At 33.2% G+C, this 16,478-nt stretch overlaps 1 protein-coding gene across 1 annotated transcript in view; it reads left to right on the top strand.

The window, feature by feature from the left end:
- The first annotated feature begins 495 nt into the window (after positions 1-495).
- LOC123655905 (arfGAP with SH3 domain, ANK repeat and PH domain-containing protein) overlaps positions 496-16,478 on the top strand; it is a 58,339-nt gene continuing 42,356 nt past the window's right edge. Inside the window, exon 1 of the mRNA XM_045591653.1 lies at positions 496-895. Within this exon, the coding sequence (XP_045447609.1) occupies positions 770-895 (126 nt within the window). The 5' untranslated portion in view covers positions 496-769. The remainder of the gene's footprint in view (positions 896-16,478) is intronic.

Genomic DNA, 16,478 nt, shown 5'->3' with positions numbered 1-16,478 from the left:
TTTCATTTATGTTTTCGCTATCTGAACGCAAAGTCTGATTATGTAACAATAAACTAATTTTTGGGGAAGACACTGTGGCCTGTAACACAGTTTTTTTAAGCTAGCACGGGTCGCAGGGCTTCTAGATAATGTAAACCACATAATTTGAGCAAAATAAAAACTATTTTATTATTTTTTATTATTATTAACAACAAAGTATACGTTAGTTTTTACACGTTTTAACTGTATTAAGCAAAACTTTAAATTACAAATTGTATGTAATTCTGGTTTGGACCGTGGTCATGCCTATGGCGGACGCAAATTGAAAATAAATCTGTCAATAGCAATAAAACTTCCCACGTAAGGATTTAAAAGAGTACTTCTTGAAAAATAGCGTACTCTACCGGCAAAATTAGAATTAAAATTCTGTCCTGACCATTCGTTCAACATTACGTTCAAACTCTTTGTATCTGTAGTCTGTACTGCGTCAACTTCGTGGTCTGTGCTATCAGTTATCTGTCACTTTGAAATCATTCAGTCGTGTATGTCATACATTCAATTCAATTCAATTTAGTTTGTTCATTTAAGTTCACAAAGATGGATGTATTCGTTGGCTAAATTCAATACCAATTGTTGTTATTTGCGCAGAAGTGATTTGTGCCTAACAATATGTGTTCGATTTATTGCGTGTATCTATTTCGATAAATATTCTCAATAACTCGTGTATATTGATTTAAACGAATGTGATTCAAGACTCGAGTTTAAGTGCAGTTTATGTATTGTGGTCATCATGCCGGGTCTTATTGGTATTGGTGAATTTATTGACGAAACTCGAGAGGATTACAGTTCACCAACTACATCGACATTTGTTTCGCGTATGCCACAATGTCGACAGACGATTAACGCTTTAGAAGAGGTATGTAGTATTATTTATTTTACATCTTAACAGAAAATCGTATAAAACTATATTATAATAACTATCTTATCCTTTTTTTTCTTAATTGCTTTAATTCTTTGTTATGATTAAAAAATTCGAATTTTAAATTAAATATTCTAAATGCTGCAATAATTATTAATATACCAATTAAAATGAATATTCACATTGGTAGGGGCATTATTTCATTTCGTTACCGCAAATATGCTCAAAACTCCTTTATTTACAATCTTTAATTTTTAATAAGTTACTAGAGATTATTTTTAAAGAATATTAATACAAAAATTGACAAAATAGTTTTGCTCCATGTTCTCAATGTTATTTTGAGTACAAGAACATAAATAAACATTACTTAATAAATATATTGACATGAAGCAGAATATTTCTTTGATTGAGTTGTTTGAATTCTACACAAATTGCTTCCTACCTCACACAATGAAAAACCAATTTTTTGAATTGTAACTTAACAAAGGCAAAAAAAGTTGAATTTTAAAATTATTTCTAATGAAATAATTGCTCTTTTTATGGATGCTATTTAAATAAATGTGGCTAACACTTTTTTCTATTCTGTTTTAAGGTAAACCTGTTATTTTTTTTTAATAGTAAAAATTCATTTACTTGTAGTCAATATTATGAAAATAAATCTATTGTCATGAAGAAGTCTATCCTACTGTTGTATTCCATTAATCATAATAAAATCATGTTATTAATTTATTTTGGTATAAAACAATAAATCTCTTTAAAAGCAATAAGGCCAATGCTTTATCAAAGAATGTTAATATTGATAATTGTAATTGTAAAATCTCTGATCAATGTTAATCAGTCTCATTATTCCATTTCTATTTTATTTTGATATTTATCTATTAAAAAGTTATTTTATTTTTTATTATTTTATTTTTATTTATTAAAAAGATTCTTACAAAAATCCACTAGTGATTGGAGCCTCCTTTTATGCGTGTTGTTGCCTGTACCAGGTGACTCCGCTCTTCTCCATTAGCACAATAGTGAAAAATATAATTAAAAAAAACAAAAAAAAAACAACAAAAACTTATTAGTTTCACAAAATAATGATAATTATTTTTGTTCTTTTGTTTTTGTTATATACTTTATTGCACTCAAAAATACATATAAAACATAAAAAAATAATAGTAAGGTTTATGGCAAAGGTGGACTTATCTCTGAAAGTTTCTTGAAAGAATCTTTTATTTAGTTGCCTAAATGTGTGAGGTGAGTTGTGTGATGTGTGTGGTGTAAGTTGAGGTGGAGGCATTATTATTACATATATGTATATGTATGCGTGTGTAGGATGTGTATATATGTCAATTATTGGAAAATTTAAAAACCTTTATTTTTGATATCATTAAAATATAATTTATATATTTAATAAATAAGATATAATTTATATATTTAATAATAAGCTTCTTATACAAAGCAATTTTTTTTGCCATTAGTAATTTTTTTTACTGTGTATGTATGTCAAATATATTTATTTATATTGTTTATAAATAATGTGGTTATTAAGTAAAAGTTATCACATTGAAATTCTGCTATTGTAAGCTAAATCAGGATTTTAATATTTTTCTTATTCCTTCAGTTTTCTATCCCTGAATTTATAAATCACTTATATGGTTTTTTATTAATTCTGATTTAAATTACTCTTCATCATCAAATCAGCCTATCGCAGTCCTTTGCTTTGCCGGTTTTCCATAATCCTCACCCAGACTCCACTGGCTATCTTATGTATGAGTAGATTGTCGATCCAGTGCACTGGACGACCTCCCACACTGTGTTTCCCAACATGGAAACATGTGGTCTCAACTCCAGGAAACGTTTGCTCCAACGGCCATCGGTCCTGCGACTTAGGTGACTAGCTCACAGCCACTTCAACTTGCGCGTTCTGTGGGTTACGTCGAATACTTTCGTTCTTTCGCGGATAGTCTCATTATGATCATATCTTTGAGAGAGACCCCAAGCGACTTTAAACTTGTGAACCAGTTCCTTCGTCAGTGTCAATGTCTCGGCTCCGTATGTTAACACAGGAGGGACGCAAGTTTTCAAGCATTGCAGAATCTTCGAAGGGAAGACTCGACGAAACCTTTTTTTTTTCGCTGGAAATAGCCTTTACGCACTGATTTCGCCATCCTGAAGCAACAGGAGTGTGGGGCTCCTGACACAGACAGTATGCGCCAGACTACCCACTAAAAACCAGCGGAGCCCTCATAGTCCTAGTGGGACGCCACAGGATCGTGTTACCATGCACCGCGACGCTCCGCCGTATGGCCGCCAGTGCTGTGCGGTCGCCTTCGCTTGTAGAGCGCTCAAGGGCACCGAGAGCCTTTCCGCGAAAAAAAAATTTATATATTTTAAATATAACAGCTACTAGCTATCAAGCAAATAGTCAAACGCACAAATTTTGTATTTGTTTACTACACAACCCAAAATGTTCATTCAAAACTAAGGTCAGTAACACCAATGACTCATTACTGGTATAATTGAAAGCAACGTATTATAATTGTGTTTGCTCGCAAAAGAAAAAAAAAACCGCCTTCAATTACATCGACAAGTAATACAACGTTTTTCGAGGGTTTCCCTCGATTTCTCTAGGATTCCATTATCAGATCCTGGTTTCCTTATCATGGTATCACACTTAGAATATCTTTTTCCCAACAAATAAAGAATTATCAAAATCGGTTCATAAACGACGAAGTTATCCTCGAACATACATGTATATATATGATCGAATTGAGTAACCTCCATTTTTTGAAGTCACTTAAAAAGAAATATTATACGCCAAAAGAAATTAAGATAGCTAAATTTAATTACAAAGAAATAAGAATCTGTAATAAAATTTATCTTTTAACTATTTATAAGTGTAAAATTAATTGAGGTAAAGCTTTAGATTAGGTAAAATCGAATTTCGGGATCGTGGGGGGAAGGGGGGGGGGGGAGGGTGGGGAACACTACCCCTGGTACCACTATCCCACCTCGGAACCCCATAGTTATGGAGATATCGATGGTTAAAGTTTTGAGGTTAGAAGAAGAATTTCGTACCTTTCACACGTTATTTTCACATTTCACACGCGTTTTTTCACATTTCACACATTATTTTCACATTTCACACATTATTTTCACATTTTATAAGCTATTTTAAAAATAAAAACGATTTCGACTCCAAAATCAACAAACAATACAACTTCGATACTCATGCTCCATTCTATAGTTTTCAAATCTTATTTTCACATTTCGCACTTAATTATAACATTCCACACGTTAATTTAACGTTTTCACACGGTTTCACACGGTTTTCACACTTCAAAACCCCATAGTTATAGAGATATCCATGGTTAAAGTTTTGAGGTTGATTGATCAACAAACGATACAACTTACGGTAACTATGCTTCGATCCGTAGCTTTAAGATGTTATATTCACATTTCGCACTTGATATTAGCATTTTAAACGTTAAGTTATTGTTTTTACACGATTTTTTTTAACAACTGAGAAATAGATGTTTTAATAAAAAATGACAGGCCACTTATCGTTTCGTTCTAAAACAATATACATTGTTTTTGTTTAAATAACTGTAAAGGCAAAAGTCTTACACCATACAGCCTTGTTTCATATTATATTTTTTAATTAAATAAATAAAATATAATGAAGTAAAAAACATGACATGAATAATTTTTTTTTACAATAATCTGACTTCAGAAAAAGACCGAAAGAAACCCATACCTATCTAATTTAAAAATTACACCGTTTGTAGACATAGTTTTGTTACAAAAAAAAAACCCTAACCTATCTAATTTAAAAATTATATCGTTTATAAACATAGTTTTGTTACAAAAAAAAAAAAAAAAATAACCCTAACCTATCTAATTTAAAAATTATATCGTTTATAAACATAGTTTTGTTACAAAAAAAAAAAAAAATAACCCTAACCTATCTAATTTAAAAGTTACACCGTTTATCGACAATTTTGTTACTAAAAAAAAAAAAAAATAACCCTAACCTATCTAATTTAAAAATTATATCGTTTATAAACATAGTATTGTTACAAAAAAAAAAAAAAAATAACCCTAACCTATCTAATTTAAAAGTTACACCGTTTATCGACAATTTTGTTACTAAAAAAAAAAAAAATAACCCTAACCTATCTAATTTAAAAATTATATCGTTTATAGACAGTTTTGTTACAAAAAAAAATAATCTACCACCTTTAAAGTTAGAGGAACGCTTGGCTCCGGCGCTGCGGGAAGTGCAGCCCTTCCGCCCTTGCGTGCGTCCTTGCGTCCCTCCGCGCCTCCGCGACACAAAAAAAACACTCTAGGGGTAGGACAGACCAAGACCACGTGGACAGTGGGATGCTCCGATTCGGTTTTGGGTATTTTTCGAATTTCTAAACCTATATTCTAGCACGCAATGTTACTAAATATAAATTAATTTTGATACTATAATTTAAAATTATAGACCATAAATTTTGAAAATTAACTACATAGGTATTTATAAATTTATTTTAGTTCTATAGAATATTTTACACAATTGTTTGTTGAGATTGTATATTTCAAAAGAATGATAACTTAAAGAGTAAAAGTATGTATTTAAATAATAAAAAAAAATTTTACCACACACACACCACCACACACCTATATTCAACATATTTTTATATTTATTTATTGTCATATAAAATGAACTAAAATATTGAGTATTTTTCGTTTATAACAGTAAATAATTAAAAATAAAATATATTTAATTAAAAAATATAATATGAAACAAGGCTGTATGGTGTAAGACTTTTGCCTTTACAGTTATTTAAACAAAAACAATGTATATTGTTTTAGAACGAAACGATAAGTGGCCTGTCATTTTTTATTAAAACATCTATTTCTCAGTTGTTAAAAAAAATCGTGTAAAAACAATAACTTAACGTTTAAAATGCTAATATCAAGTGCGAAATGTGAATATAACATCTTAAAGCTACGGATCGAAGCATAGTTACCGCAAGTTGTATCGTTTGTTGATCTTGAAATCGAGATTATTTTTACGTACGTCTGTTCGAAAATAACTTATAAAGTTGCAAAACGGCGCATGAATTGCACTGCCCGCAGCGTTGGAGCTAAGGTGAAGTCAGACGCGGAGCTCAAAGGTATAATAATAGCTTTAAATTCTTCTTCTAACCTCAAAACTTTAACCATCGATATCTCCATAACCATGGGGTTCCGAGGTGGGATAGTGGTACCAGGGGTAGTGTTCCCCACCCACCCACCCCCCATCCCCCCACGGTCCCGAAATTCGATTTTACCTAATCTAAATCTTAGCCTTAATTGAAATATAATTTAATGAATGGAGAACGAAATTCTCCATTCTTTGATGACTCTTTGATAAGTAACCTCCTTTTTTGAAATCGGTTAAAAAATCATTTTGTCTATTTCGTTCGTTGTACTGTACTATGATAAAAGCCCTATCGGACGTGAGTCATCTTCTTACATAATTTGAACTTTGAGTCGAGCTTCAACGCACAATTCTCTTTAGTTGACATATATACGTAAATATATATCTATGTACAGTTTTAATGATATAAGAACAGTCTCTGGATTCATTCACAAAAGAATTCTCATTTGAATATAAATGTGAATGAGAGCGATATTAAAATATCGTAACATTAAAAAGATGTTACTGTATCTATTATACGTTTATCTGCCCGTCTGTTTGTGGATCGCAGGTTTCGCGTAAGTAACAGTGAGTTATAATAAAGCTGAAAGGTTTGCTGTTATTTTTATCTCAGAAGTCGATAGTAGATTTTAAAAACGCTGCATTAAATACCTGTGTTGCGGCGTTTTATATTGAGAGTTGTATTAAGAAAGAATGAGAAGTCCATGATTAATTAAAATCGCATTCAGCCTGTAACATCCCACTGCTGGGCTTAGGCCTCTTTCTCCATGTAGAGAAAAGATTGGAGCTTAATCGACCACGCTGCTCCACTGCGGGATGGCGGATATGTTCCCCACTATGAGTAACGATCGCTATCAAGTGTACATGATAACATCGGGGACCGACGGCAAACCTGCCGTATCCTGCACGTCTTGTGGGTCTCCCCACCGAGGCACGGTGGGGAGACCCACAAGGACAGACATCCAAAGAAATATCTCAACAATACAAATATCCATCCCGAGTGGGAATCGAACTCGCAAAATGTCGGTGTTTTTAGGCTACTACTCGCACCACTACACCAGAGCGGTTGTTTGTATTAAAATAATTAACAAAAGTACCGATGTATTTTTTTATATGACCAGGTCGGCAAACGAGCGTACGGCTTGCCTGATGGTAAGCAATTACCGTAGCTTATAGTCATCTGCAACACCAGAAGCATCGCAAGCACGTTGCCGACCCTCTCCCCAATTCCTCCCGGAGCTCTGGTCACCTTACTCACCAACAGTAACATAACACTGCTTGAAAGCAGTATTATTTAGCTGTGATCTTCTGTAAGGTCGAGGTACTACCCTAGTCGGGCTGCTCCATATTTTGAGCAGGAAATTTCCTGCTGTGCCCTACCTCAGTTGAACTGAGGAGTTGTATATACATATATATCGATATCGCTCTGAACGTTAAGTTTTGTATTTAATATTTGAACTAAATAAGTGAATTTTTAAACGACTTCGAAAAAAGGAGGAGGTTATCAGTTCGACTGTATTTTTTTATGTATTAATTAAGAACTTTTTACTGGATAGACCGATTTCAATAATTCTTTTTTTTATCGAAATGTGGTACTTGTCATGTGGTCCCTTTTAAATTTTAACGAGATCTGTCAACTACTTTTTTAGTTATATCTAATAATGCGTGTATACTTGTCTATTTTTTCGTCGAACTGCGTTGTATTAATGTAATAGTTTCGTATGCCATTTAGTAACAGCTTTAACATTGTATACTTACAGATTTAATAAATACGTAAAGCACTACCCTACCTTTTACGGATGTCGTATACGGAATTCGTGATTCATACCGTATACTAGTTCAGTAGGTTTGTGTTTAGTCTATTTAAATAATTACTCAGCCTTAATTACCTATGATATAATATAATACCTAATTTTTCGTGCCGGAGTAAAATGGCGAGCATAACTTAAAATGACCGCAGCGTAATGTACATAATTTGTCATACTTAGCGAACCTACACTGTATTAGTAATGAGAAATATTCTTTTGTTTATTTGTTTGTCTAATTATGTTAATCACAAGGCATACTTACCAGTCTGATGAAGGTTAGGAAGCTAATTTATTCACAAAGTTTTGATCTATGGGAGTAGAATAGTAACGGTAAACCGTAAACTCGAGTGGGGCTGTGTAGGACGGTTAGTTTATATACGATTATTAATTTTGAATTCGCACATAAATAAATAGCTTTATCTGCATTCATTTACTTATATACTGTGTTCGTTTTTTATAAAAAACTAGCTGACCTGGTGAATTTGTCACCATCATATTTTTTTTACTAAATGTCATGTAATAACTATTATCATTTTATTTACTTTTTTATACAAGCTTTGTCCTGCCAATAACGAACACAAGTAATACTTGACTATAATAATACAACGTGTACCGATTTTAATGATTCTTATTTTAATCGAAAGCTGATGCTTGATTATGCTACTATTTTAGTAGTAAACGTAAGTAGACTAAATAACGGTTTGCTTGTAAACAAAAAAAAAATAGACTTCATATCAAAGATTACTCAAAAAGTAGTGATCAGATCGCTATCAAATTTAAATGAGACTACAAACCAAGTATCTTACAAATAAAACAAGAATTATCAAAATCTGTATACTTAGTGAAAAGTTATCTTATACTATTAAACGAGCAATTCTTGTATATATATATATATATATATATATATATAGAATCTGAATCTCGGAAACGGCTCCAACGATTTTCATAAAATTTAGTATTTAGGGGGTTTCGGGGGAGATAAATCTATCTAGCTAGGATTCATTTTCAGGAAATGTCGTTTTATCCCTGTTTTTAGGAATTGAAAAAAATATCGTTAGAATACGAAGGTAAATTTCGCATAAGTTAATGTAGTTGAAATAGCTCGGTGGGAAATCGGCCGCTCGGGATCAACCGAGAAGATCATGGTTCAAATCCACATGTCCCTGATCAATTATTTTTTCTTTTTCTTTTTCTAATTGCACTCGCTATTTTTTATTTAAATAGACTGTTCTTATTTTTTATTATTATGTCGGTAAAATCGAAAAATATTATTCATATTTTATCAATATGTAATTCGTATTTATACTTTATGATTTCCAAAAAACACGATTTACTAAAAATACCGAGCTTAGCTCGGTCAACCGGGTACTATGGTATAATACAACGTAGGTTGACGAAAAAATAGTCAAGTAAATACGCATTTATCACTTCAGCCTATCGCAGTCCACAACTGGATATAGGTTTCCACAAGTTGGCAAGTCAAAAATGGCGTGAACTCATGTGTGTTGCCCATAGTCACCACGCTCGGTAGGCGGGTTGGTGACCGCAGGCAGGGCTGGCTTTGTCGCAACGAAGACGCTGCTGCCCGTCTTCGACACCACACAGCAAAATACGACGCATAATTCGATATAATTCGAGAAGTAGGTGGTAGATCTCAATTAAATTTTAATGGGACCACGTGACACGCATCGTAAAAAATTATTATGCAATTTGGTGCCGTCGTTCGGAAGTTATTAGCTCGTACATTTCGTAAATACATTTCAGCGATTCATTTTTATTTAAGTATTAAGTTAATTTAAGTATTAGTGTCTATATACCTATAGAAGAAAAAATATTTGTAAATGTTGAGTCGGATACCTGGTTTCGTTTTGTATTAATGGACTTAATAGTGAATATTTGGCGAAAGTGATTTTCGAGCTTTAGTCTACAGCGATCTCCGAGTGATTTTAGTTTGTAACAACTTTCTCTTTTAATTCGTTAAAACTGAGTAGGTGTGTCGAATTATAAAATTAATAAATATTTAAGGTAACGGTACTACATATATAACATAACTGATTTTTTTAACGGTTATTTATTTAAATACTACCTGACCCGACACCGACGTCCTGTCTTGCAAACTGTAAAAGGCGTGATTTTTTTTTTTACTAGGTCTTCAAACAAGTAATACACTTGTATAATACTAGCTGACCTAAGGAACTTCGTACCACTAATTTTTTTCCTGCATACATATATATATTTTTAATTTTCTTTTATACAAACCTTGTGCGGGCAATATCGAAGACAAAGGAATAGTAATTCAATGAGGTGCATTCGTTCGAAAATTATGCGCCTATATACAATTCGGCGATTAATTTTATTCTATACAACTTGGTCGCTAAACAAGCATACGGCTTACCTGATGGTAAGCGATTACCGTAGCTTATAATAGTCTAGTGTGCTGTGTGGCTACGGCACTAAAGAATTTAGCCACCCCCTCTCTTCCCGTGGGTGTCGTAAGAGGCGACTAAGGGATAACAAGGTTCCACAACCACCTTGGAACTTAAGAAGCCGACCGATGGCGGGATAACCATCCAACTGCTGGCTTTGAAATACACAGGCCGAAGACGGGCAGCAGCGTCTTCGGTGCGACAAAGCCAGTACTGCGGTCACCAGCCCGCCTGCCCAGCGTGGTGACTATGGGCAAAACACATGAGTTCACGTTATTTTTGGCGTGAAATTGTGGAGGCCTATGTCCAGCAGTGGACTGTATAGGCTGTAATAATATAATAGTCTACAACATCAAAAGCATCGCAAGCGACCCTGTCCCCGTTTCCTCCAGGAGCTCTGGTTACCTTACTCACCAACAGGAACACAACACTGCTAGAAAACAGTACTAGCTGTGATCTTTTGTACTTAGTCTATTTGTGGTACTCCTACCACAGTCGGTATGCTCCATATTTTGAGCAGGGAATTGATGACGCCCTAATAACCTAGTGGTATGAAATATACTTAACGACTTTCCTACCAAACCTTATCTTATACCTACTAATATACCCAATATATATATAGTTTTAATCGCTTCGGCGAAGTGCGTTCCAAACTCCGTGACACTGTATTTTTATATATATTGTAGACAAAAAAAACACCGATTTGAAAAAAGGTGAATATTCAAAATGACTTTTACATACATTCTTTAAAGTATTCGGTATTTTTATTTGATATGCGTTCTGAAAAATATTGCTAAAACTTATATGGTTAACATTCTACTCAACAGAATTTAAAATAATCAATTGTTTAATGTAGTTTTCCACACCTACGCTGATTGCGCTTTTGTATTCCATATAAGTAGGTAGGTCTTACAAATGAATATGATGTTTATATTGTTGCATATTAGTGCTGGTATCATGTTTTTTAACCGACTTCCAAAAAAGGAGGAGGTTCTCAATTCGCCTGTATTTTTTTTTATGTATGTTACATCAGAACTGTGCTGTGTGGCTACGGCACAAAAGAATTTAGCCACCCCCTCTCTTCCCGTGGGTGTCGTAAGAGGCGACTAAGGGATAACAAGGTTCAACAACCACATTAGAACTTAAGAAGCCGACCGATGGCGGGATAACCATCCAACTGCTGGCTTTGAAATACACAGGCCGAAGACGGGCAGCAGCGTCTTCGGTGCGACAAAGCCAGTACTGCGGTCACCAACCCGCCTGCCCAGCGTGGTGACTATGGGCAAAACACATGAGTTCACGTTATTTTTGGCGTAAACGTGTGGAGGCCTATGTCCAGCAGTGGACTGTATAGGCTGTAATGATACATCAGAACTTTTGACTGGGTGGACCGATTTCGACAATTTTTTTTTAATCGAAAGGTGGTGTGTATCGATTGGTCCCATTTAAATTTATTTGAGATCTAACAACTACTTTTCGAGTTATATCTAATTATGCGTTTTTACTTGACGCTTTTTTCGTCGACCTACGTTGTATTATACCGCATAACTTTCTACTGGATATACCGATTTGAATAATTCTTTTTTTGTTAGAAAGGGCATATCCCTAGTTTAGTACCATGATAAGGAAACCAGGATCTGATGATGGGATTCCAGAGAAATCGAGGGAAACTCTCGAAAATCCACAATAACTTTTTACTGGGTGTACCGATTTTGATAATTTTTAATTTAATGAAAAGCCGATGTTCATCATGTCACATTTAAATTTTATCGAGATCTGATTACAACTTTTGGAGTAATCTTTGATGATGCGTAGTTACTTGACTATTTTTTCGTCGATCTACGTTGTATTACTTGTCGATGTAATTGAAGTCGTTTTTTTTTTTTTTTTCGTTTGTCTGCAAACACAATTATTTTTTTAATCGAAGTAAATCTAAAAAACATCAAATCAAATCGAATATTGTTCTTCTATTCTCTATAAACGTAAAAGTTAATCTCTGGATGTACGCGCATAACTTCTGAACTAGTGCACTAAATTGAATAATTCATTTTTTAGCTATTTATTATTGTCAGGACAAAATTTGCATAAAATAATTATATATACATAAAAGATAGACGGTATGAAGTTAGCTAGTGAACAATCAAATTAAATTTATCATAATACGAATCATTTTTTGCATATCATGAAAATGTTTCAATATTAAATGGAATCCCGTTTAAGAGCTTTATAATGAGCAAAAAGTTGTTGAACCGCGACTAAACGACTAAAAAAAACATAAACAATGCCGATTCATACATTGTGGATATTTATATTATGCACGAGTGGAATGATTCGTGCAATAAATTGATGATGCGCGTATCATAATATCTAAGAACTCTTGTATTTCATACTTGAACGAGCATTGCTAGTGATTTTGTTTACATCTTTGCATAATTCGATTGAAACAGCTTCCTATTACTTAGCCATCTTCATTTTTAAACTTAACTTTTTTTTTGTGTGAATTAGTATCAAATGTACGGTCGGCCAAGAAAGTGGTTTACCAGTTTTGATTTAGTTTCCTTGTCATCGAAAATTACAACAAGGTTCGTTATTAAAAGGTATTACTGAAAGAGACATATAATAATGACGTTAACCTATTTGATAAGTATTCATAAGTCGTTATTATACATGACATTTTAAACTCTATTAGGTATAATATCGTTATCAATATAAATAATATCGTTATCAATAATAAGATAAAGACGACAATAGAAGTTGTCAGATCGATCTGCAAGTGAAACTAATCTTTATCACCTATGAATCTGCAAGCGGCATTTAACCTTAGGGTGGTAAACCACTTTCTTGGCCGACGGTACAAATCTTACAATCAAAGTATGCAACCAAGGGAAGACGTATCAATAGAGAAATATTATTTATGAAGTGGTTCTACTTTTCGTATTATAAAAAAGTAAAAAAATGACCGATTGACACAATTTTATGTCGAACAACAAACAGACAATGACATACAGACAGTAACTGATAATATGTTAGTAATACATACAATTTACAATTCAATTACCCATCTCATGTTGAACAAGTTAAACTAGTTATAATTTTGTCATATCGCGTAACACTTTTAAAACATTACTTGGCGGCTGTAGATTGTTATTCTTATATTCTTCTTTTTTTTTTGTTATACTTTACACGACTCGTCCAGTTTTTTAAAGGGTTTCAAAAACTGCTCCAATAAATGAAACACCGTAGTGATGTTACAGTTTATAGTCTTCTTGGAAGACTTTCGAAAAGCAAAAACATTACCCTCCTTTCGCAGTCGGGTAAAAAGGATTCAGAAATGTATTAGAAAATTGAACTCAAAAATCACGGGACAGACAACAACCTTTCATCTCGATAGTTATGATTTCTTTTTCTTTTTTATGGTAATCTTTGTACTGCGTTTGTTTTAAACCAAACGTAGAAATGTAGGTCAAATCCATTTTCTGTGTCTTGTGTATTTGGCCCTGTAGTGGATATTTTTTTAAATTTTTGGCCACTCAGTTGAATGATTATTATAATATTTAATATCGCCATTTTATAGAAGACACGTATGTGAAAGGGTTCTCAGTCAACACTTGTATTTATGTTCCGATGCGATCTTATTGGGACCAGTTCGACCCAGATTGAAATCTTGTTTCGAGTTTTCCATTACTTTCTAACGACGTTTCTTTGAAATCAAAAATGTTACATACATATAGGTATTTTCGGTTTTTTATCTGTTTAGTATTTATATTAGAATTATTTTAAGTTCATATTATTTATTCATTTGATCTAATGGCTTTTAATAGTGCCAAGATAGCACTGATGATTTCGCCAATGTCACGTAGAACAATTTATTATAAGTTACTAGCTGTACCCTCCGCGCGTTGCCTACGCTTTTTTTTGGTCGTACCAAATCTGAAACCTTTGTAGGCTCATGTACAAAACACTTTGCTTAAGATCATCACATGATCAAATGCATAGTTTACGATTCTATCAAGGACATACAGACAAATATTAATTTTTATGTATATAGATTACATACACATTACATTCAAAGGTATGATATTCCCAGAGTGTTCTATAAACGAGATTTTTATCTTCATTCATTACAGCCTATACAGTCCACTGCTGGACATAGGCCTCCACAAGTTTACGCCAAAAATAACGTGAACTCATGTGTTTTGCCCATAGTCACCACGCTGGGCAGGCGGGTTGGTGACCGCAGTACTGGCTTTGTCGCACCGAAGACGCTGCTGCCCGTCTCCGACCTGTGTATTTCAAAGCCAGCAGTTGGATGGTTATCCCGCCATCGGTCGGCTTCTTAAGTTCCAAGGTGGTTGTGGAACCTTGTTATCCCTTAGTCGCCTCTTACGACACCCACGGGAAGAGAGGGGGTGGCTAAATTCTTTAGTGCCGTAGCCACACAGCAGATTTTTATCTTAGCGCACGGAAATATGCATTTCAATCAAAATCAGTGTCAACTTTCTAGAATTTTATGGGTTTAATGAGTTGTTGTTGATGAACAACAATAACGTTGACGCTTTGTAAAAGCGATTAAAGTGGAACGTAAAACAAAATATACTAACGGATTAAAATTTTGCAGATTACCGGTTAATACAGGTTTACCTTTTAAGCTTTAACGGGGAAGTCAGCGTCAGAAAGTAAAAATATATTATACAGTCATCATTGATCGCTCGATGCCCGGGGTTACAAGGTCAACCGCTTTCGCTATCGCATTTATATCCGCATGTATATTTCGCGAGCTCTGAAAATCTCATCTCAAGTCAAGTATAAAGGTCACGGATGCTAGATTTACTAATTGGCGTGAACGAGCGCTTACAGCTTTATGATTCATAAGGCTGTAAGTTGCATTGTTTTACATCACTTACAATCTCTGATAAGTGCTTGAGTTTTTATATATTCCAGTAGTAGTTAATTTAAAACGTCGAGACGTGAATCATTGTTAATTAAAACAAACTACGTCATTAATTCTTAAGGTGACGGTTATCAAAGAATTGTTTAATGGGCGTCTGATAAAAACCTAACGATTTATAACATCCTTTTATAAACAATTTATTAATGGATTTATCTTACATAGATATTGCCGGGCTTATTAACTTTTTAGTGTCCTTATTAATTATCTAATTATGTTTATGATTTGAATTAACATTGAATAGTTTGTATCCAATATTTATTTATATATTCTTATTAAGTATATATAATACCTGTTTATTTTATTTTGGTAGTAACATAAATGACATAATTGCTCAAGCTCAACAAGATCTAGATGTTTTACATAAATGGTTCAATCACAATCTTTTAACTATTAACGCTTCCAAAACTTGTTATATTGTATTTAAAACTAAAAATAAAATTATTGCACCGCATGATCCACTAACTGTTGACAACTTTTTAATCGAGCAGAAAACAAATGAAAAATATTTAGGTTTACGAATAGACAATTATTTAACTTTTAAATATCAAGTAGACTACATAAATAAAAAACTGTCTTCTTTAATTGGGTCACTTATAAATATTTCACAATGTATACCCGAGATAATAAAGTATAACATTACGTTTTATTTAATAGAAATATGGGGTAACACTGGCAAAACAAAACTACAAGAAATTCAAAGAAAACAAAATAAAATAATTAAAATACTTTTTCGATATCCACCTTTGACACCAACTTGAAAATTTCGTACTATACCTGTAGCCAGTCGTGTTCGAGGATATTTTAAGGTTACTAGTTCGTATGAAAGTTGTTTGTTGAACATTTGTTGTCTAATAAGGGAAAAATGAAATTATTCCTTCTGTGTTTGTTAGTCCTCCCGTGACCATGGTTGCTGTAAAGTATCTGAAACGTCGGGCATTTAAAAAACTTAATAAACCGCGACGAAGTCCGAAAAAGTTGTTTCATTATAATGAGTGAAATTCGCGTAAACATTAGAAAATAATAAATGAAATTATTTTTATGAAACTAAAAATGTAATTTTTAACAACCATCAACTTGAATAACACATCAATCACAACGTCGTAAACCCAAAATTGATTTTATTTAGTAACAATAAATAACATTAATAAATAAACTGTTTAGATTACACTTTAATTTATATGGGTATCAAAATGTATCCGTTCGTACTTAGGAA

The sequence above is a fragment of the Melitaea cinxia genome, chromosome 1 (assembly GCF_905220565.1).
Source record: "Melitaea cinxia chromosome 1, ilMelCinx1.1, whole genome shotgun sequence".
NCBI classification, from domain to species: domain Eukaryota; kingdom Metazoa; phylum Arthropoda; class Insecta; order Lepidoptera; family Nymphalidae; genus Melitaea; species Melitaea cinxia.
The sequence above is the reverse complement of the archived record's forward strand: the minus strand, read 5'-3'. Positions and strand labels throughout refer to the sequence as shown.